This window comes from Molossus molossus, unplaced genomic scaffold (genome assembly GCF_014108415.1).
Source record: "Molossus molossus isolate mMolMol1 unplaced genomic scaffold, mMolMol1.p scaffold_m16_p_10, whole genome shotgun sequence".
NCBI classification, from domain to species: Eukaryota; Metazoa; Chordata; class Mammalia; order Chiroptera; family Molossidae; genus Molossus; species Molossus molossus.
Window position 1 is genome coordinate 89,669,216 of NW_023425345.1, and position 22,002 is coordinate 89,691,217.

A 22,002-nucleotide genomic window follows, 5' to 3' on the forward strand; every position below is an offset into this window, starting at 1 on the left:
TCTTCTTCTTCTTCTTCTTCTCCTCCTCCTCCTCCTCCTCCTCCTCCTCCTCCCTTCTCCTCCTTTTTTTTTTTAAATTTTTTTAATTATTATTGATTTAAGACAGAGAAGGAGAGAGAGAGAAAGGTCAATTTGTTGTTTCACTCATTTATGCATTCATTGGTTGCTTCTTGTATGTGCCCTGATCAGGCATCAAACCCACAACCTTGGTGTATCAGGACAACACTCTAACCAACCGAGCTACCTGGCCAGGCCCCATTTGTACTTCTTGCTGGTCATAGTTTTAAGATGTTTCTTTTTCAAAATGAGGAGCAACGAATCGAGTAGTGATCAAAATGCCACACCATCGAGTATGTTTAATCCAAATAGCTCCCAAGATGGTCTGCTGCTGATTATATCAACTCTACAGGACTTAGAGAAATTACTTGGTTACCAGTGAAGTAAAGCCACCTCTGCAATGGAATCGCACTGTTCCTTCTCAGCACATAACAACGCCGCCACAGCCAGTTATGATGGCAGTGACGATCAGTGTGCTCTTCCTCACTCACAGGGAAATTTCAAAATACTAGCACATAAATCCCCTGCTATGCCATGATGGGCTCTATGCGCTTCTGCAGATGTTTCTTAGATACTACTTTTCCCATTTCCAGCAGTGCAAAAACTCTGGAAACATTTCAGGTGGGCAGGGAATGGGGCACACAGCCTGATTATCTTGGAGCAGAGAGAGCATCTGATCTACCTTGGCTAAGATCGGATTAACAGCAAGCCTGTGTCTTGGGCCTTTCCCCTTCCTCCTCCAGTCTCCTCACTGGCACCCCAGCCACCATCATCCCAGCAGAGAGAACAACCTTGTCTCTCGTGGGAAGGCATTTGCTGTCCACTGAAGGGCAAAGATAATGTTAGCCAATTTCAAAGAAGGAAATTATGAATGGAAAAAAGAACCCTCTGAAATCAGAATGTGAGCGTCGCTGATGGAATGATATGATCCATTAACGGCACATCTAGGGCAGAAACTCACGTTTCTCTTCTGCTTCTTGCTTTAGCTTACCCCTCAGCACTGGGGAGACTCTGAAGCACTGCTGTAGAACTCTGAACTTGAAACAGCTGCTCCTACAGGAAGGTTCAGCATCTGTAGAAATCCACCCACCCCATCTGCCTCCCCCCAAAACCAGATTCTATCTAGAGTTGGGGAACTGTGGGGTGGGAATACAGGGTTCAAGCAGTTACCCTCCCTGGGGCCTGGAAATAGGCATCATTTCCCAAAGATGCATAGGATCCTCAAGATCCCCTGGTGCCCCCTGGATCACCTGCCAGACTGTGAGGGTGCTGGTGGTGCTATGAGCTGCAGCTCAGGCAGCTGAGAGGCATCTGTGCATCCTCTAGGATGTCCCCTTCTGAGAAATCATGAACCTTCACCCAAGGGAAGTAGTCGTTCAGGTGTGCAGTGAGTCAGAAATACAGGGTGAAGCAAAAGTAGGTTTACAGTAGTGAGTATGAGAAACATTAAGCTTATTCTTGTATTCTTATTTATTAATTATTTAACCCTACTTTTGCCCCACCCTGTATATTGTGCTTCAGAAATTCTTGGTGGCAACCAGTGCTATTTGCCCCCTAAGGGATTTGGTGAGACTTCAGAGGGTCCGAACTAAAAAAGTGGGAGATAATGAGAGAGAGAGAGAGAGAGAGAGACAGAGAGAGAGAGAGAGAGATAGACAGAGAGAGAGAGAGCGAGCACAAAACTCCAGGGAACTAGGGTAGCTATTCTAGGATTGGAAGGCTGGGGAGGGAGGAAGGTTGCAGCATTCAACCTGGGGACCTTTTCAGTCACACCTGCGGAGAATAAGCTCTGGGTATTGTATTGGCCACAGGTGGCACTTGGTTAGAGCAGGAGGTGTAAGTGGCCCTGCAGCTGGATACGGATTCGAATTTCCACTATGCTGTTTACCAGCAGTAGGACCCCCAGCAAGTGCCATAAGCTCTCCATGATCTTTCTCCTCACTACCAAATGAGGATAATAGTCAATAATTAATAGGGTTGTTACGGGTATTAAATGAGTCTTATGTAGAAAATTTAGAACAGCACTCGGTACGTAGTAAGTGTTCAATAAACGTTAGGCATGATCATTAAGGTCAGATGGTGAGTAGAACTTTCAAAGTGCTAGGTTTGAGAGCCTAGGACGCCGTTGCCAAGGGAGATTAGGAAACCTTTTCAAATATGGGAGCTCCAGCCCCGGGGATTGTCCAGAACCAGAGTCTCGGCGCCTGCCTTTCCCCCACCTCAGTCCTCTGACCAGGGAAATCCACCCTCAGTGACGGAGGCGCCTTGGTCCCCTGACTCGGGCTCGTCCACGTCCCCGCGCGCCTCCCCAGGGCTTCCCTCCCGCCACTCCACACCTGTCAGCGGTTCTCCTAGCCGCCCAATAGCCCCAGCCCCGGGCCTCAGCTGCAACCTTTTGGTGCCTGGGGTCGTCGCTCCAGGTGCCTTGAGTATCCCCCTCCACCCCCGTCCGCCGAGGCTCTCGTAAACAAAACCCAAGCGTTGGAGCAGCCCCGCAGGCGGACGCGCGCGGGAGCCCGCTCGGTGCACTGTTAGCGCGCCCCGGGAGCCCCGGGCGAGCCAAGGGGCAATGGTGGCGGCCGTGGCGGCAGCGGCAGGCGGCTCAGCTTTGTTTTGAATAGATGAAAGAGGCCACCTACACAGTAACCCAAATTATGAGACCTCCCTCCTCCCTATCTCACCGAATCAAGAGGGGAGGGGAGATGGGCGTGGAGGTAGGGCGGGCGGGCAGGAGGCGGAGGGCGGAGGAGGAAGAGGATGAGGAAGGGGGCCAGTTGCATCCCACTTTCACAATGGGAAAGTGAAACGCACAAGCGCACCCAACCTCTCCAGCCCTCCCCGCCGGCCTCGCTCCCCCCACCCCTTTCCCTCCGCGCCTTCCCGCGAGCTCCAGCGCGGCACAGAGGAACTCTCCGGAGAAGGAGGACGAGGAGGAAGCAGCGCCAGAGCGCGCAGGGCTTGCCACCGTCACCGCCGCCGCCGCCGCACAGGCTGCCGGAGCGAGCCTGCCGCGCGCCGCCCTCCCCGCTCTCCTTCCCAGGCGAGCGGCGGGGATGGGGTGGCCGCGGGAGCCCGAGCGCGCGCAGGAGCCGCCGCTGCCCGCGTCTTCGTCGCCGCGCGCCTGAGCCGCCCTCGCCACCTCGCGCCCTGCCCGGGGGCGACCCCCCCAGCCCCATGGAGGTCTCCCAGAGGAAGGCACCGCCGCGCCCCCCGCGCCCCGCCGCGCCGCTGCCCCTGCTCGCCTATCTGCTGGCTCTGGCGGCGCCCGGCCAGGGCGCGGACGAGCCCGTGTGGCGGTCCGAGCAAGCCATCGGAGCCATCGCGGTGAGCCGGGCGGACGGCGTGTTCGTGGCGAGCGGCAGCTGCCTGGACCAGCTGGACTACAACCTGGAGCACAGGCTCTCGCGCCTGTACCGGGACCAAGCGGGCAACTGCACGGAGCCCGTCTCGCTGGCGCCCCCCGAGCGGCCCCGGCCGGGGAGCAGCTTCAGCAAGCTGCTGCTGCCCTACCGCGAGGGGGCGACCGGCCTCGGGGGGCTGCTGCTCACCGGCTGGACCTTCGACCGAGGCGCCTGCGAGGTGCGGCCCCTGGGCAACCTGAGCCTCAGATACCTGCGCAACGGCACCGAGGTTGTGTCCTGTCACCCTCAGGGTTCGACGGCCGGCGTGGTGTACCGTGCGGGCACAGAGAACGGCTGGTACCTGGCCGTGGCCGCCACCTATGTGCTGCCAGAGACAGAGACGGCGAGCCGCTGCAACCCGGCGGCGTCCGACCGCGACACTGCCATCGCGATCAAGAACACTGAGTGGCGCAGCCTGGCCACGAAGGAGCTGGGCCGCCTCAAATTGCACGGTGGGGGCGCGGGCAGCCTGCACTTCGTGGACGCCTTTCTCTGGAACGCCAGCGTCTACTTCCCCTACTATCCCTACAACTACACCAGCGGCGATGCCACCGGCTGGCCCAGCATGGCGCGCATCGCGCAGAGCACCGTGGTGCAGTTCCAGGGCCAGGCGGCCCTCGACTGCGGCCACGGGCACCCCCACGGCCGCCGCCTGCTCCTCTCCTCCAGCCTGGTGGAGGCCCTGGACGTCTGGGCGGGCGTGTTCAGTGCGGCCACTGGGGAGGGCCAGGAGAAGCGCTCCCCCGCCACCACGGCACTCTGTCTCTTCAGGATGAGTGAGATCCAGGCGCGCGCCAAGAGCTGCAAGTGGGACTTCGATCCCACCGAGCACAACTGCGTAAGTCCTGCCCCCGGACGCTGCCAGAAGCGCTCCCACTGGGGAGCCGCCACCTAGGCAGAGTGGGAGGGAGACCGGGTTGGCATTTACCAGGTCCGGGATTCACACAGCCGGGTGGCTGCCCGACGGCCGTTTTCACACGGTCTACGAGGCCTCGGAGACACTAGAGCGGGGCCAGATGTCCCCAAAGGGGAGGTGGAGAGGGTCGGAGTTAGGCTCAAAACTCAAGTGACTGCATCCCAGTGCCATCCTTCTCTGTCCAAACGTGGACGCCGGTTTGGAGCTGAGCACCCCCAGGCAGCCCCACCCCTCCCCTCCCTAATCGCTAACTCAGGTGTGTGGTTTTAGCAGGCGTGTGGCTTTGCCCTTTCCTCAACCTGGTTACCAAACATAGTGCCTCGGCTGGGAAGCCACTGAACCTAAAGGATTTGCTGCCACACCCCAGGCTTTGTATACGCCCCCCCCCCCCCTCCCCGCCACGGTAACACATGTGACGTGGTCTGAAGAGTTGGTAGCCTGCTGAACGCGGGGCAGAGCTAGCCTGGAAAAGAGGCTCCTGTTTGGCTGAGCAAGAACCCTCAGCGCGACCCAGTGCAAGGGGGCGGGGCTGAGGTTTTGCTGAGGGTGCGCTGTGGTCTCTCCAGCTGGGGGGAGAAGCTGGAAAGGCAGAGGTGGCTTTGTAGGTTAAAGCCTTAGCCTGGAGGGGAGAGCAAGTGTTGGGGTGCTCCAGGCAGTTTCTGGGCTCCAGATTTCCTGACTAAATCGTGGGGCTCAAAGGCACCACCCTTGTGTTGTACCCGACCGGGCAAACAGCACAGGCTTCCCTTGGGTTCCCAGGGCAGCCACAGCGTGACTCTTGAGACTGGCATTTCTTTGACTGGAAAATAAAGCGGCGGTTCAAGAGGGTCCAGTTGATGGGGATTATGGAGCCATTGTGCACTTCTCAGAGGCCGTTTTCCTTCCAAGACTGCTGGCACATCTACTCCACATATGGCTCCTGAGAAGGGAACCTGCTGAGAGCCTCCTTTATAACTGGACGGAAATCAAAGAGCAGAAATTAATGGCTACAGGTGTTGCCATTGTTTTGGCATTAAACGCATCAGAGAGGCAGGGGAGAAGTCTCCACTTGGAAAACGTGTTGTGTTAGTACAATTGTTGCGTAAGCATACGGGGGAGCATTGGCTTTGAGGTATATTAATATGTGTCTAGAAAGACACTCCCACCCTCACCCACCCCTTTCTCTGCAAAGCCCATCTTACCAAATATTAGCCCTGTTACCCAGGGAGAAAAACAACTGAGGTCTTTTGCGAAGCTCCTTAGAATGGTCATTTGCTTCTTCCTCTTTGCTTATTAGTTGGTGTGCTGAGACACACACACACAATGCCTTTCAGTCACTGGAATAATGTTTTTAAAGCATAAATGACACATACTGTACCCTAAAGGGCTTCATCTTGCTATACACATGATTTAATATTTAATATACATCTTTATTAGATCTTTATAATCTAATAGTTCAAGTGTGGCAAAAATGATCACCTTCCTACTCCTCTGTTGAAAGACTTGAAAATACCCCCCAAATATTACTTTGTGTCAAGCTTAAGGTCTACTTGGTCTCTGGGGTTAACAACAAGACGGCTGAGACGCCCACAGCAGGTAATAACGGTGGAAGTCCACGCTCTGCCATCTGACAGCTGTGTAGATGTGGGGAGCCAAAACATTTCTCTTGACTGCCTCTCTCTACCCATTGGGTCCTGGAGGACTTCGTTCCCTTCCAAACACAGCAGGCCTCCTGAATGCACTCAGAATCCACATTTTGGCTCGATCAGGTGTTCTACTTGTGCTGGGATGAGGAGGGGAAGGGGCCGTCGGAGAGCTGTTTATCATCTTCACGGGAGCTTCTGGGAGAGAGCTAGCTGCCCCTTGGAAATCAAGCAAGGGATAAACACACGCTGCCAAAAATCTGGAATTGGAAAAAGAAATAATTAAAAGAGGTCCCTCCATAGCATTTCTTGCCGCTGTTATTTACTGAGAACTCCCAGTGTGCTCAGAGCTATGTTCTGAAAGACAGGGTCTCTACCCCTGAGCTTGTCATCCAAGTTAAATAATATACTCTGGTTCAAACAATAGCATGTCACGGTTGCACAGGTGGGAGGTTGGAGTTTCGCTTTTTTTTTTTCTTCCTTCCCTCATGTAAGTAAAATTCTTGCTGCTAGTATGCACTAAAAAGCCTTAATGGAATTGAATTTCAAGAGGGATTTGAATGAGAAAAAAAAAAAAAAAGGTTTTTGAGGAAAGAGCTGACAATTTTCTAACCTATTAAATTGACACAGAAGATACTTCATTCAACAAACATTTGTTTGATGCCTGCTAGTGTAAGCAGTGCTCTGTGCTGGGTGCCACTGATTTTGCCGCTGAAAGGACCATGGCAGGTTGCAACCCCATTTAATGGGGTCATGGGATCAGTGTGCCTCCAGGGTTGTCACTCAGAACAATGATGTCATTTAAATGGCATTTGTTCTGCATTTTATTTTCAGGGTTGAATGTGTTTTGGAAAAGGCATGCAGAATTACAGGTGCCTGAAACAGGAGACTGACTTGAAACACTGGAGAGGGAGCCTCAATGGATTCCAACAGCGGTTCCTTCAGAGCAGACAGTCATTCGAACAGTAAGCCACAGGCAGCGAGGCACCCGTGGCTAGATTGGCTTGCCTTCTCCCTCTCCTATTAGATGGCTCGCTCTGATTTTTCATCTTCAGTCAACCATGGGTAGCAAAGCGACAGGAGGGACTGGGCTGTATTTTCTTGTTTCTTGGTTCTCTTCTCACATGTTGCTGATTCTCTCCCCCTTCAACTTCTCCTGCTAAGGATTCACTTGTGAAAGGTTTGTACTACTGAGCCTTTTACACACTGGGTCATTACTTTTTCTGACTTGCCACCAACTTTGAATCCCCTTTCCCAACTGTACTAGGTGAGCTTCAGCCCGTGAATGTGCCAAGGCAGCCGATTTCTGCAGACCTTAATAATAACAGTCCTATTTTAATAATCTAATAATCCCAAGAAATATTTGCACAGCACTTTGCCATATATATTTGTTCTTTTGAGCCCCTCATCAAGCCTGAGGCTGAGTCTGTGGGAGCATTCCCATTTTCCTTTTGAGGAAGCTCAAAAGAACAAAACAGCAGGTGTCAGGACCCTCCACCTTAAACCCAGGTCTTTCTGTGTCTGCTTTGTATTTTTTCTGCCCTGCTGGTGCTTCTCAAACTTTCCCTGGAGAGTCCTCATTGAAAAGACAGCAGCCAACCTCTTTTAGGATGTGGGGTTGAGGTTGGAGGGTGCCCCTTGAAATGTGTGTTAAAACTTCAGGTGATGTTTTTTCATTCTGTTTCATAACACATCTGTGTACTTAAGTTAATATAAAAAAATGGTGTTTTAAGTTAGTTACGTGTTAATTCATTTAACTTCTTCCCTCTCTGAACTCCAGCTAGTCCTAGAACGCCAACGCTCTTGTAGAAAGTGTACCCAAGTTTTGAAGTCTGATTGTCCCAGGTTGAGTGGCTGCCATAGTTGGGTCCTGGGTTGCTTATGGATAAACATGATGGCTACGCCCTTGTAGACACTGAGAGTGGTGTGTTTTCTTATTCTGTTGGCCAACAGGACTGACTCTTCTAGTTCATTCTACCTCTTGTGGAGAAACACCCCCTTTTTTCCACACCCACATCATTCCAAAGCCTGACAAATTTGACTGTCAGGCAGACAGCCACAAAATGCCCACATGCTCTCCAACAGACAGTAACCCAAGACACTTCTAGCCACTGCCTGCAGAAGTGATGTCCCAGGACCACTTGGCAGTGTACCCTTCTGGACCTCAAAATCCACAGTCTGTCTTCCTGTTGGGTTTATTCCTCTTTTAGTTTCTCTTATGATTCTGTCTCACCATTTTGCAATTTATAGTCTAGATAGTGACTTTTACCCTCATAATATATACATCTAATGTGCAAGGGTGGATTTAAAAAGCTCAGCACCCACTTAGAGGGGAAAGAAGCAATCATAGCTATTATCCACTAGATAGCTGTCCTGGCCAGACTTTGTATTAAGCACTTTAAATGCCTAATTTTTGGTTGATTCTCACAGTTGTCCAATGAGGCAAGGACTATAGTTAATATGATAATTTTGTAGATGAGAAAATTGAGGCCTGGAGAGCTTTAATAGGTTCTACAGCTGGTGGCAGAGGTTTTAGAGCCTGGGTGGTCTGGCTGGAGGCTCTGAGCTTTTAACAACCACCACGAACAGTCCAGTGCCCACGATATTGAGTTCAGGTGTCAGTTCTGTGTGGCGTGAGCTGGGCCCTTGTAACTGCTCTGATAAGATCAGCTGTTTGCGGATATAAGACTTATGATGGAACAGGGAATCCTTGACTGAACTGAGTTTCTGGTTCTGCGCGTTCGACCACCTGAAGATCACACTTGGGGAGGTTGTAGTCCCTGAGCTGTCAACTTCTAGACAGTGTTGGCATTCTCTGTATCCAGGGTTATCAATGACCTCAGAGACCTACCGGACTCAAGGGACTGCTCCCAGTTTTTGTTCTTGGACACAACCTAGCTCATAAATGAAATCCAGAGATCTCAGCCTAAGTCTGCATTACAGACGCTTTTTTCTTTAGTAGCATCCACAATTAAAGTGTGATCCCCAAAAGGTCAGGAACCTTGCAACATTTTGTTTTCTGTTGAACCCAGAGTACCTAGCATGTAGTATCTGATATGTAGCTGGGGCTTGAGAAATATTTGATGAATTAATAAATGAAGGGTCTTGGAGGATCATATTGGAAATGATTTCTGTACTTAGTGGCAATACTTTCCTGAGTCTGCCCAACTTATTCTCCCTTAACTGTTGTGTTTTCTTAATGTCCGATGCCTCAGGCCCCTTTTCCCCAGTTCCAGGTTATCTGGCTCTTCCCAGAAATTTCCATTCGTCGGAATAGCCGGGCTTCTGGTCTTGCCAATCTTGAGGTTGACTTTGACCGTAGAAACGCATTATGGTCGGAACTAATACGGTATAACTTAGTAATGTGCTTGCTCATGCCCTTCAGGGAGAAGAGCAAAGGGCTTGATGCTGCAGGGCAGTGCTTCTCTGAACTAGCGGCATCAGCATTGCCCGGGAACTTGTCTTGGGCCTTACATCAGATTTACTGAATCAGAAACTGAGTGTGAATTGTCAGTCTGCATTTTAACAAGCCTCCTGGGTGATTCTGATATGCACTCAGGTTTTAGAACCATGGCTGCGAGGCAACACAGTTTTCCTTGGATCCCAGCTGAGGCACCTGGGATAGGAACTTGTCCATTTTTTCAAGTCATTCCGCCATGTCAGCCGATGGTTGTTGGTGTTAATTCAGCGCCAACAGGAATTTCCAATTTGGGGTGTGGGGGAAGAAGGAAACTATTCAGTGTAAACAGCTCAATTGTGATATAGCACAGCTGTAGAAACAGCAAGGCCATTAGGAGGCCCTTCTCTGACAGTTCCTGGAATCCTATTTCAACCAACAGGACTGAGGCTTTCTCTACCCAATCGGAGCTGTGCAACTACACCCCCATCAACTTCTTCACCAACTGATCAGAGTGGCTCCATTCTGACCTATCAGGACAGTGTCTTTTGAACCAATCAAACTGTGAGGATTTGGAGTCCTCATTTGCATGAAGACAAACCAATCAGGTATCAGGGGTGGAAACGTCTGTCTGGATAAGTCAGGTCCTGTGGCTCTGGGAGAGTACTTTCCCTTTCCACTGAAAATGAGACTGAAGATTGGGCTTCCGTGGCTGGGACTGAAACACTCCAGATGAAACGCCTTTGTAAGGGCTGGCTCAGGTGGCAGAAATACAGTGCAGGCCTCTTCCTGAACTGTAGGGAGAGGCCCCTGTGTAGAAATGGCTGCTAGGCTCTTGTTTTTAAAATTTGAGACCAATTAAGCCACTGAGAGCCTTTCTTAGTGGGTATCTTCTTCTTCAGGGCCCACAACTACCTTGTATTTCTGATTCTAATTGCTCAAAGGGAATACCTCGAAAACCTAAAGCCTTTCTGTTTTGAGCTTGTAGTCCAGTGGTTCTCAACCTTCCTAATGCCACAACCCTTTAATACAGTTCCCCATGTTGTATGTGGGTGTATCTGCATGTGGGTGGACCCCCCTCGAGACGGATAGAGGAGCGGTGATTCGGTTCCTAAGACCATTGGAAATATGTGTTTTCCGATGGTCTTAGGTGACCCCCATAAAAGGGTCATTCGACCCCCAGATTGAGAACCACTGACCTATAGTCATGTGTCCATACAACAGTGTTTACATTTCACATTCCTAGAGTCGTCCACTCCGCTGTACACCGGAACCTGTTCCACACCCTGAAACTCTCTCCCAGGGTCTGCTCTGTACAGTGTCAGGTCTAATACCAATTTCTATCTTAGGCACAGTTGGCTGTATGAAACGAAGGTCTACTTAAGCTCAGATAAAAGGCTGGGGGATTTCGTGGGCTGGAACACATGGAATTACATGGAAATGTCAGACTAGAAGCAGTACTGTGTACTGGTTACAGGCACAGACTTGGAGCCAGGTCAGCTGGGACCAAAGCTACCACTTACCAGCTGTGTGACTTTGGACAAATTATTTAACCTTTCTTTGCTTTGGTTTCTTCATCTATGCATAAGCATCCTATTTACTTCACAGGATTATTGTCTGGATTAATGAGTTAATATGTCTAGGATGAGCACTCCTTGACCCACAGTAAATGCTATGTATGCATTTACTATCATCACCGTCGTGATTAGCATAGTAATGGGATGGGCCTCCTTGAGCTGGAATTGGGTGGAGGGTCTGGATTCAAGGCAGCTTGAAGGAGCTTAGCAGCCACAAATGATGGACGCTCATTCTCAGGTTTCACTGTCAACGCTCTTAGCTTGGCTGCTTCCCTCAGTCCTGCTACCACATCGCCTCTGTTTCTTCAGATGTCTGTCCCTCAGCCCTTCCACCTGAATGTGTCTCACCCTGCTCGATCCCTACTCTGCCTCTCCATCGCACTTACCCTTCTGCTTCGGCTATCCACTGTCAGCAACTTTCTATAATAGTTCGTTCAAGTAGCCAGGAAAGAGAATTGTGTCCGATTCACCTGTTCACACCAGATTAGAGTCCTGGTTCAGAGTAGGGATGTGTTGCCCTTGGGGCAGATACTGACCCCTGATCCAATCAGAAGAAAGAGGTCAAACATGTGATGCCCCCTGTAGGCGCAGTGGGAAGATTCTCTTAGGATGGAATGATGCAAGAGCTACACTGACCACGAGGCACAGTACCATCTCTCCCTCCCTTTGAGCTTCTTGATGACCTCGCCTTCCTTGAGTACCTGGTGGCACTTAGCTGAAGACTGAGGCCAGCTGTGAGGAATCCCAGAGTCTGCTGGGGAACAGTGTGTAGGCGTCATGGGTCTAACCTGTTGGTGAGAACAGGGCACAGTAGTGGTAGGATGTTTTTAATCAAATGTGCTCCTAGTTTTTCTTAAGTTTTCTGTCTTGATGAAAATGCTAATTTTTATACAGTCTCAAAGCCAACTAGTTTTCATAGATTTCTCCTACAAATTTTTGTACTGTCACAAATTGTAATCTATGTTTCACAGTTTCTGTAGTCGGTATTCATATCGGTGTGACTGTATTCATAGTTACACATAGTGTTCTCTTTGCAGAGGTTATGATAGGGAGTCCTTGCCCCACTGCCCAGCCAGTGCTATTAGGCAGCTTGTTCTGTGAAGTCAGATCATCAACATTTTAGGTTTCGCAGGCCACATGCAACCTCTGTTGTGGTGACTCAGCCACTGTCCACTGAGCAGGGTGGGAGCAACCACAGGCAATGTTCTAATAAAACACACTGCAATCTGAGTTTCATTTAATTTTCACTTGTAATGAAATAGTCTTCTTATGATTAAAAAAAAATTTTTTTTCTTTATTGATTTTAGAGAGAGAGGAAGGGAGAGGGACAGAGAGATAGAAACATTGATGAGAGAGAACACCGATTGGCCGCCTCCTGCATGCCCCCCACTGGGGATCCGGCCCACAACCTGGGCATGTGCCCTGACCGGGAATTGAACTGGCGACCTTTAGGTGCATGGGTTGATGCTCAACCAGTGAGCCATACCAGCCAGGGATCTTCTTATGTTTTTTTAAAAAAATGTAAAGTTCTTACCTTGTGGTTGGCCATTTGGAAAAAACAGGTGGTACTCTGCCGACCTTGCTGTTGTGGAGAGAGAGCAGAACACACCTTTATAATGCAGAAAGATGGAAGCCCAGGGAAGCCCCAAGAAGGAGCGTCAGCCTTGGCCTGGGAGCATCTGGGAGGCGTCAGGGGGTGATGCTGGAGCTGTGTCTTCAAGCCAAGTGGAGAAGGCAGGCAGGGGGATGCAGGGAGAGGGAGCAGCTTGTGCACACGCGGGACGTTGACTAAGCTGGGAGCCGCAGGTAGCTCGCCCAGCTGGGGAGCGTCCAGAGATGAGTGTGCAGGTCCAGATGGCGAAGGGCTTAATGAGACAGGCAAAGGGGGTTGGATGGAACCTGATGGTCAGTCGTTTTTCAGACTTTCAAAACCTGGCCTTGAAAATAAATCTTAACTAGAAGCTTGCTATGAGAAAAAGAGGAGCAAATCATCACTGGCCTGCCGCCCTGGGTGATCCCATTGGTACCCAGCCAGGACCCAGGGTGATGCAGGGGTTGGGAGGTTCCCCCACCCCGCACCCACGCCTGTCCTTGAGGCATCTCGGAGGAGCTCCCAGGACCGTGCGGAGCAGGGTGTGGAAACAAGGCTGATGAAGGCCAGCAGCAGGGTTGTAAGCAGACGTGATCTGATTGTGTCCTACAAAGATGACTCAGGACAGATGAGGCCGGACTGCAGGCACCGCAACTGAATAGGACAGCCATCGTTTCAAACACATTTCTTGAATTCTTGTTATGTGCCAAGCACTGTGTGAAAATATTTCTCCCAGTGGTAAAAAGAATAGACAAGAAACATGTAATAAGTAAAGAAGTTGTATTTATAGTAAAGTGATAGCTGGCACGTATTGTGTGCCAAGAGTCCTAAGTCTGTACCAATATTAACTCATTTGATCCCCACCACAACCTTATGAGGTGGGTAGGATCGTTACTTCCGTTTTACAGATGAGGAAACTGAGGCACATACTGAGACTGGGGCTGTGGAGAAACTAAACAGGTGTTGGAGAAAATTGCCTTTTTGGAGGCTGTTGACCCCAGGAAGATGAGAACGAGTAGTAATGGGTGTCTCCAGAGCCGGGAAGTGAGCACCCCTGGAAGGCAGGAGAGCAAGTTCAAGGGCTGAAAGGAGGGAATGACTTGGTCAGTTTGAAGAACAGCAGGTTGAGTGTGGTTGAGTGTAGGGGGGTGGGGAGGGGAGAGAGTTAGGGGAAGAGGGTGCTGCCTGGTACGCTGCAGGGAGGAGATGATCTTTTTGCCCAAAGCATAGAAGAGGCTTTGAGGGGAAATGAAGTGATTAGATCTGAATTCCCAGTAATGGCGTCCGGGGGGGAATGGATGAGAGGTTGGCCCCAGTGGGAGCAGGGAGCTGCAGGGGCCCTTGAAGTAGTCCAGGCAAGAAACAGTGTCGCCTTGGTCTAGGGTGGTGGTGGTGACACGGAGAGACAGCTGGATCTGGGCTGCAGTAATCCCACTGGGGGATGCTGAAGACCCGGACTGAGGTGTAGCCGTGCGGGTGGAGAGGAGGGATCGAGGAGATAGCCTTTTAAGAGGTAGAATCGAGAGGTGTTGGTGACCACGTAGAAGACAAATTTAATTTTTGTTGCTGTTTAGATGCCTTTGGGACACCCAGGAAGAGCCACTAAGCAGGCAGTTGGCAGTGAAGTGGGGACTTGGGGATCTACTCTTTAACTTCGCAGTGCCCCATAATGGGTGGAGTGCCGGGCTCTGGGTTGGCCTCAGCCAGGTGCTGTTCCCAGTGGGTGTGCCTGAGGGGCGTGGCCAGCTCGGTCTCACTGGGTTTCCCAGGCATCCGTAAGGCTGTGTAACACATAGTGGGATCACGGTCAGTGTTCACCAGACTCGAAGGAAGCTGCTCTTCGTCTGGCAGAGAAGACAGTGACGATAGCACAGTGAGGTAAGAGCTTCTGTGACACCGGAGCTGTGTGGATAGCCAGGATAAAGGCCAGGTAGCCTAGAGGGAAGGGGCTGTCCCTGGGGCCCCTTCACCTCTGAGGCTGGATTTTTGGTCATTCCCCCTGCTCGCCAACATGGTCTGGGAAGAGTCCCCTTGGGAAGCATATTCTCTGACACACCAGCTGTCCCTAAATTATTGCTCATTGACATCCTCCTGAGGCCCCTTTGTTCATTGGTGACTAATTTTTATCATTAGATTCCAAGTGCTGAGCCGGGCTTTGCTGAGGCAGCAGGAGGGGTAGGCAGCCCAGTGAGCTGGTAGTTTCAGCTGTTACCAGATGGGCGTCAGCCTCCTGTGGGTAGCAGTTCTCAGTGCCCCCAAACCAGGGGTTCCTCACCCCGTGGAACCCCATGTTCTGGCAAAGCCCGCAGGTCTCTTGTCACAATAATGGCTTTAAGTTTACAAAATACAGATTTGCAAAATGCACCAATTATATACATACACAGATATGTTAAAAAATTTTTTTTCTATTTGAGATCTAGTAATATATCTCAACACATTAAATAGCAAGATTTGGGAGCAGTAACTACCACAATTTCAAAGTGGAGACTGTGTAAACAATATTTTGAGATACAACTATAAAATGAGATGAAGATAGCTGATTTCTTCTGGTAACAAAGTTACAGGCTCAGTTAATACTACTGTGGCCTGCATGCATAATGAAAAGAAATGCTAAATTTCAATCAGAGTAAAAGATTTTTTTTTTCCTCATCCAATTTCATGGATTCTGTGGATTCTGTTCATTAACTATGGATGTCAGCGACCGTTCATTTCAGTTACCAAGTGTTTCAGAAACCAGCGGCATGAAATGTAAAGTGTTGCATTTTGGAACAAAATGCAACATTTATTTGATTGGCTTATTTTGACAGTACAAAGTCTATGCTCATCTGTATTTTACAGATCAAGACTTGGCCAAGAGCAGGTGCTCCATACATGATGGGTGGATGGGCGGATGGAGAAACTTCAGAAAGGCTAAATGCCCAGATTTATAGCTCATAAGTAATAGAGTTCGAACTTGAACCCACATTACTTTTTACTCAAAATCTCTTGTTTTTTTCTATTCTTCCATGCTACCATTATGCTGTTTTTAAAGACTTACTACAAGGCATGTTCATAATTTATGCTACTCTGATCATGGGAAAGAACAGTCCTGTTGTTCTTTGGTCAGAGAACACCCGAAGTACTTTGTTTACTTCTCAGAGCCACGTTTTAAGTGCACTGAATCTGGAGACCTTCAATGGCCGAGATGGCAAAAGCCCCAGAAACTGTCTCTTACAAGCAGTCCGTGAACCATGGATGTGAATTTAGAGAAGGCCAAGACACATGGTAGTAGGAGGTATGGGGTGGTTTAGTATTACTCCCCAAGGTAGAATTATGGCCCCAAGTTGACAAGGGACACTTTTTGACTCCGTTGAAGAACTCTAATGTGTAGGCCTGCTCTGCCAGCGTGGCCTGATGCGATATTGACCGACACCATCCAAACATTGATTCATGCATTTATTAGTTCATTCAATAAATGTTTATCGACAACCTACTACATGCCAGATGCTGAGGTGTATGTTGCATTTAAAGTATAGACTAAGATAAACTATTGTAGAGATTGGAGTCTATTGAGAGAGAGACAATAAATAAAAATCTAAAAACAATAATTATAGTAAGTATTTTGAAAGAAACGAATGGAGGGTGATGATTCAGAATAACAACTGGGATAGGAATGGGAAGACCTAGAGCAGTGGTTCTCAACCTTCCTAATGCCGCAGCCCTTTAATACAGCTCCTCATGTTGTGTGTGGGCGCATCTGCATGTGGGCGGACCCCCCTGGAGACGGATAGAGGAGCGGTGATTCGGTTCCTGAGACCACCGGAAATATGTGTTTTCCGATGGTCTTAGGTGACCCCTATAAAAGGGTCATTTGACCCCCAGATTGAGAACCGCTGTCCTATAGTCATGTGTCCATGAGGAGGTGACGCTGAACTTGAAGCCTGAAAGATTACAAAGGCCTCCAAGGGAGTGAAGAGGGGGAGAGGACATCTAAAAGAAGTAGCATGTGCAAAGGCCCTCAGGCAGAAAGATGGTAACATTTGAAGTCTGAAAGAAAGCCATTGTGGGCACTGAAGGAGAACGACAGGAATGAGTTTGAAGAAGTAGGCAGGGACCAGCTCATGTAAGACCTGGGGGCACTTGGAATTAATTCAAAGTGTGATAGGAAGCCACTGAAGATCTTTTAGAAAGGGAGTAACTTGATGGGTTCTATATTTGAAAGGATTACTCTGGCTATTAAATACATTTTAGGTTGAAAGAGAGAGACCAGGCTCCGGCCTGTTTGGCTCAGCAGTTGAAGCGTTGGGCTGCGGACCAGAGAGTCCCGGGTTCGGTTCCCGCTAGGGGCATGTACCAAAAAAAAAAAAAAAAAAAAATGAGACCAGGAGGCTCTTGGAGTAGATCAGGAGTGAGATGGTGGGGCTTGGGTGGGGTGGAGACCCTGGAGATCAAGAAACAGACTTGAGATCCTTGGGAAATTTCGCTGAGGTTTTTCACGTACTGGGTGTGGGGAGTGATGGAAAGAGAGGAGGTGGCGGTGACTGATGGTGCTGAAGACTAGAGAGGGACCTGGTTGAGGGAAGACATGTCTGAATAACCATTTTCCAGCAACTCTGAAACCTTGTGATAGACTCCATTAGTTCTCGAAGGGGATGCTTCTGTTTATTTGGAGGGTATTTAGACATGCGGGGACGGAGCTTTTACAGCAGTCACCAGGAGGGGGGCACTGCTGGCATTTCTTGGACAGGAGTCAGGGATGCTGGAAGTCCTGCATCCCGGAGGACAGCCCCACAGGGAAGAAATGCCCAGCTACGATAGCCGCTTCCCAGAAACACATTGGTAGACCGAGTCTCTTTCAAGTCTAAGAATCTAGGGAAATGCATTTTTCACACTATCAGCCATTCATATCTTTTTGTGAATTGTTTGAGTCGGGTATCTTTTCAAAAGCAAGTGACTGACATTAGCTAGAGGGAGGGGATGCAGATTTAGTGGGAGATGGTGCCTAAAGCAAGAAAAAGGAAGGATAAATTTCGGGGGGGGGGCGGATTTGGCAGTAGGTGGGCCTTAGAGGCTGCGGGACAGTGTGGCCCTTAGAAGGAGAAAGAAGGTGGACGAGTAAGTGAGAAGGTGTAAAATACAAATGTTGCCACTTTGTATGTTTCCCGTGGCTGTGCCAGGTGCCTGCCTGGTGTGGAGTGTCTGCCACGCTGTGTCCCCAAACTCCCCTCCTGCATTCCTCCTGCACATTTTGAACTGTTCCATCTCATCATTTGAGCCCCCAAAGTAAATTCTTCAGAGGATCAGAGATGCCACGAACTTAATCAGAACCTGATCGATGCCGTGTACTCTAGAACAGGGGTGGGGAATGTCCGGTCTGAAATCAATACCAGCGAACATCACCCACCTCCCCAAAGAGATGCAGTTCCAGCCACCACAATAGGGGTGAGTTAAATGTTTGACCAACTCTCGCAGGCTAATATTTAAGTTGATAACTTTGTATGGTCTGTGAATGATGTTATAAATGTCCAAATGGCCCTTGAAAAAAGGTTCCTCAGCCCTGCTCTAGAAGAATAAGGAACAGTGACAGGAGCCGTAATGACTAATGAAATCACTATCTGACTTGGGTGAATAATTGTTCTTTCCATCTCCCTAGCTTAATAAAGGTTCTTTTCTAATTATCTTCGCACACGTGATTTCATTAGGGACTCCCAACCATGCTACTAGGTGTTATTGTGTCCATTTTACAGATTCTGTCATTAAGGTTTAGGGACTTGACTTGCCCTAATCAAGCAGCCTGTAAGGGACAGCGCGGGGCCAGAACTTGCTTCTAGCAAGGCGTCCTGCCTGCACGTGAGCTCCTGGGTCCGTAATTTCAGAAGTGATGAAGAAACGGTTTCAAAGAAAGCGTATGCCAAAGGGTAGCAGAACACAAAATTAGCTGCCCAAGAGGCATTTGATCAGTGTGTAAGAAGTTCAGAGGCACCAGTTAGCATTTGCCTAGTATTTGCCCTGGCCCCATAAGGAAAAACCAAAATAAGAGTCCTTATAGCACCTGGGGAGTAAAGTCTTGGCTCTTGCTGGGTTCCCAGCACTCGAGGCCCCGCTTCTGGGCACATTTCTTCCAGCTTGTCCCACAACAGCTGCAGCACAGCTGTGAACACACCGCATGAGCCTCGGTGGGTCAGACCCGCGTGCACAGGGTAGGGGCTGGGCCACCGTGTTCCTCAACTCCAGAGGGCACCACTCACACCCTCAAATACGTGATTGGCACCACCTGGAGTTGTGCAGCGCACACTAAGGGTGGTTATTGCCAGTGAAAGATGGCATGAAGGAGGTCAGGCTGTTTCCCTCATGATATGTGCCACTACTCTCTGTATGCTCACACACACTCACACAGATGCACACACATGCACACAACACATATACACCAGCACTCACCCCTTCCACTTTGGTGGATCAGGCCTAAGGTTCTATCATTTTCAGCCCAAGCATCGTCTGAGACAAGGTAGCGTTTTCTGCAAACTGCAACAAGTTTGCTCCTCGAGCGGGCTGAAGTGTAGGCGTGACGCTCTGGTTAGACATGGCAGGCGGGAGAAGCAGAGTGACAACTCTGAGGGAACCAAGAAAGCCCAAAGGGGAGACAAGGTTTAGAGTTAAATCAAGATTGGATTTTGTCATGAAAGGCAGAACTGGCAAAAGCATCATTACAAGACATTAACCTTGTTACACACAGACGAACAAGCAGAGTCGGGGATTCAGAAATAAATTCCACATAATAAACTAGACAGACTAGGCTGAGAGCAACATTGGTGATTATGCTGTAAGGGGAGAGAGGGCAAGATGGAAAATAGGCCAAAGAAAGAGTAAGAATAATCTCCGGACACGGGGCTGGCTGTCCTGTTCCCCCCGCCCGCCCCTTTTCTGCCCAGCTCCCTACGTATTAAGTTCAGTTCTGTGAGCAGGTTTCTCTGGGGCCCGTCTTTTGTTTCCATTTGCTGAAATGGGCGTAGGAAAGCCATTCAGAGGACTCCTTTTTCCATTCATGGGGACCTGTCCAACTCTGTGTTTCCAGCACAAAAGAATTCATTTCCATTCAGCCACAGCAGCCCTTAGGGTTTCGGGGAGGTTTGAGCCCGCTCTTTCCTCTGCTCTTCCAGGCTCACTGTTGTCATTGGCCAGCGTCCTAAGGGCCAGAGGGGCAAGCACTGGCCCCGCTCCTGGTCCCTCGCAGCTGGGAAGAGCTGCAGTGTCCGGCCCAGCAAGCCCCGACCCCTTGACAGTCCCTTGCTTTTGGTTGCAGGTAGCACAAAAACTAATCAAGAGCAGCTTAGACCATGACAGCGATCGTTAATTTAGTAAAAAGTCTGAAGGTTGGAAGTCTGGGCTCAGTGCCGTCCTCCAGAACCTAGGGCCCTTTATTGTCCCCTGCACCGATCTTAGCTGTCGATTTGCACCGTCTACCTTGACTGTCGGGGAAACAAACCGTCTGCATGGTTGGCCTCACACCACTGATTTCATGGGAGCAGGGGCCCAATGGGCTCATCTTAAGAGCCTCCTCTTATCAAGGAGGAAGCTTATTCCCAGATGCCTCGCAAGTGGACTTCTTGTAACTCACTGGCCAGAACCGGGCCACGTGGCCACCCCCAGCTCCAAGGGCTAGGAAAGCAGCTATATGGCAGTGGGAAGTAGGATACCATTTGGCCCAATCATAGTTTGCCCAGGCTGGGGTTTATTGCTACCTGAACAAAATTATGGTTCTGTGGCAAAGAAGAAGGTGGGAATACTGCCATGGGCGTGGCGGGGGTGTGTGTGTGTGTGTGTGTGATCCTCACCTGAGGACATTTTTGCATTTATGTTCAGATAGAGTGGGAGGGAGAGGGGGGGAGAGAGACACACACACACTGAGTGGTTGCCACCCACACGACCCCAACCAGGGCCAGAGACAAAAATTGCAACCGAGGTACGTGCCCTTAGTGGGAACCGAACCCAGGACTCGCCGGCCTGCAGGCCGACACTCTAACCGCTGAGCCAAACTAGCCAGGGCATCTTTGTGTTTTTAAATAAGGTAATGAGAGCAAACATGGAGTGTGTGTCACTACGGGCCAGATGCTGTTCTAAGCTTTACCGAAGCTTCCGTGTGAACTCATTCAGTCCTCATAACAAGCCTGTGGCATAAATGCTGTGGCCATCATTTCCATTGTATACAGGGGGAAACTGAGTCACAGGGAGATTCAGTGACATGCCCTAAATTACTTAACTGAAAAGTGACAGAGCCAGGATTCGAACCCAGGAGGCCTGGCTCACTCCCCTACACTGCTGCCGTTAGGTAAGATGATAAAACGTTCCAAGTAGCACACAGTCAGTACATGTTACCAGTAAAATAATAATACCAGCTAAAACGTATCAACGTGGTATCATTACCACTATCATTATTATCTCTTCTTCACAATCACCCTACTAATCAAGCTTCATTAGCCTTATTCACACTGAGAAAGCCAGACTCCAGCAGGGTTAAATGATTCGCCCCCGTCCCCGGTGGGTAGAACCAAGGTGCAGTGCAAACCTAGCTCTCTGACCGCGCGTCCCAGGCGTCCAGGTCTGTGCCACCAGCTCTCCAGTTTGGTAACATTGATTGAGTGGCTATACTACTAACCTATGCTATTGATCCAGGACTTGATTGTGAAAACTGCAGCTACTGAGGAACAGTTAGGTCAGGGAAGGACACTGGGAAGGCTGAGACGGGACTTTGCAAGCAATTTCCATCTTGTTCCCGCTCAGTGTTTGAGCTGCCTCTTTTTTTTGAGACAATCTTTCACAGACAGAATATCTCCTCCCACCCCGGCAGAGGCCACTCATGACGCCATGGTTCTTGGCTAATCAGAATAGCTACAGTAATTAAGCACCTTCTGTATACCAGACATGGGAGTACACTGTCCTGTTTGGTCCTTGTGGATGGACCAGACGCCCCGACAGAGATGATGCCCACCCTCTTCTCTGAGTAGCCTCTCTCTGCTCCTCAATTATTTCATAAAAGCAATAGGCATAGGTGGCTGATGTTAAGTTTGAACAATTCTGTTTTTATTGTAAAGCAAGATGTGTGGTGTATGTGTGGTTTTTTAAATCTAAAGGTCATCCAATTTTTCTTTTTCTGCTCATAGTCATGGGGTATCCTTATCTAAACAGTGATCTATTGTTCTGATTCATAGATACTTTTTTTTCTTAACTTCAGTTTTAATAGATCTCATCTTCCCCAACTGCATGAAAAGTATCTTTTAATGGGGGCGGGGACCCTCTGATGGGCTTTCAAAAAATCTTTTAAAACTGAGTTTACTACGGAATATTTTATGCAAATAAGTCCCTTTCTCCCTAGGTTATGACATCTTTTCCTTGAAAAGTGATCATGGCACTGGAGGAAATCCTGGCCAGCTTATCTCTTCCTCCCAGCGCAACCTCAACAAAGAC

General features: G+C 49.4%; 1 protein-coding gene across 2 annotated transcripts in view; it reads left to right on the forward strand.

The window, feature by feature from the left end:
- Positions 1–3,213: 3,213 nt before the first annotated feature.
- PLXNC1 (plexin C1) overlaps positions 3,214–22,002 on the forward strand; it is a 164,494-nt gene continuing 145,705 nt past the window's right edge. For both annotated transcript variants that reach the window (XM_036250803.1, XM_036250804.1), the window contains exon 1: positions 3,214–4,296. In XM_036250803.1, coding sequence (XP_036106696.1) covers positions 3,232–4,296 — 1,065 coding nt within the window. In that variant the 5' untranslated portion in view covers positions 3,214–3,231. The remainder of the gene's footprint in view (positions 4,297–22,002) is intronic.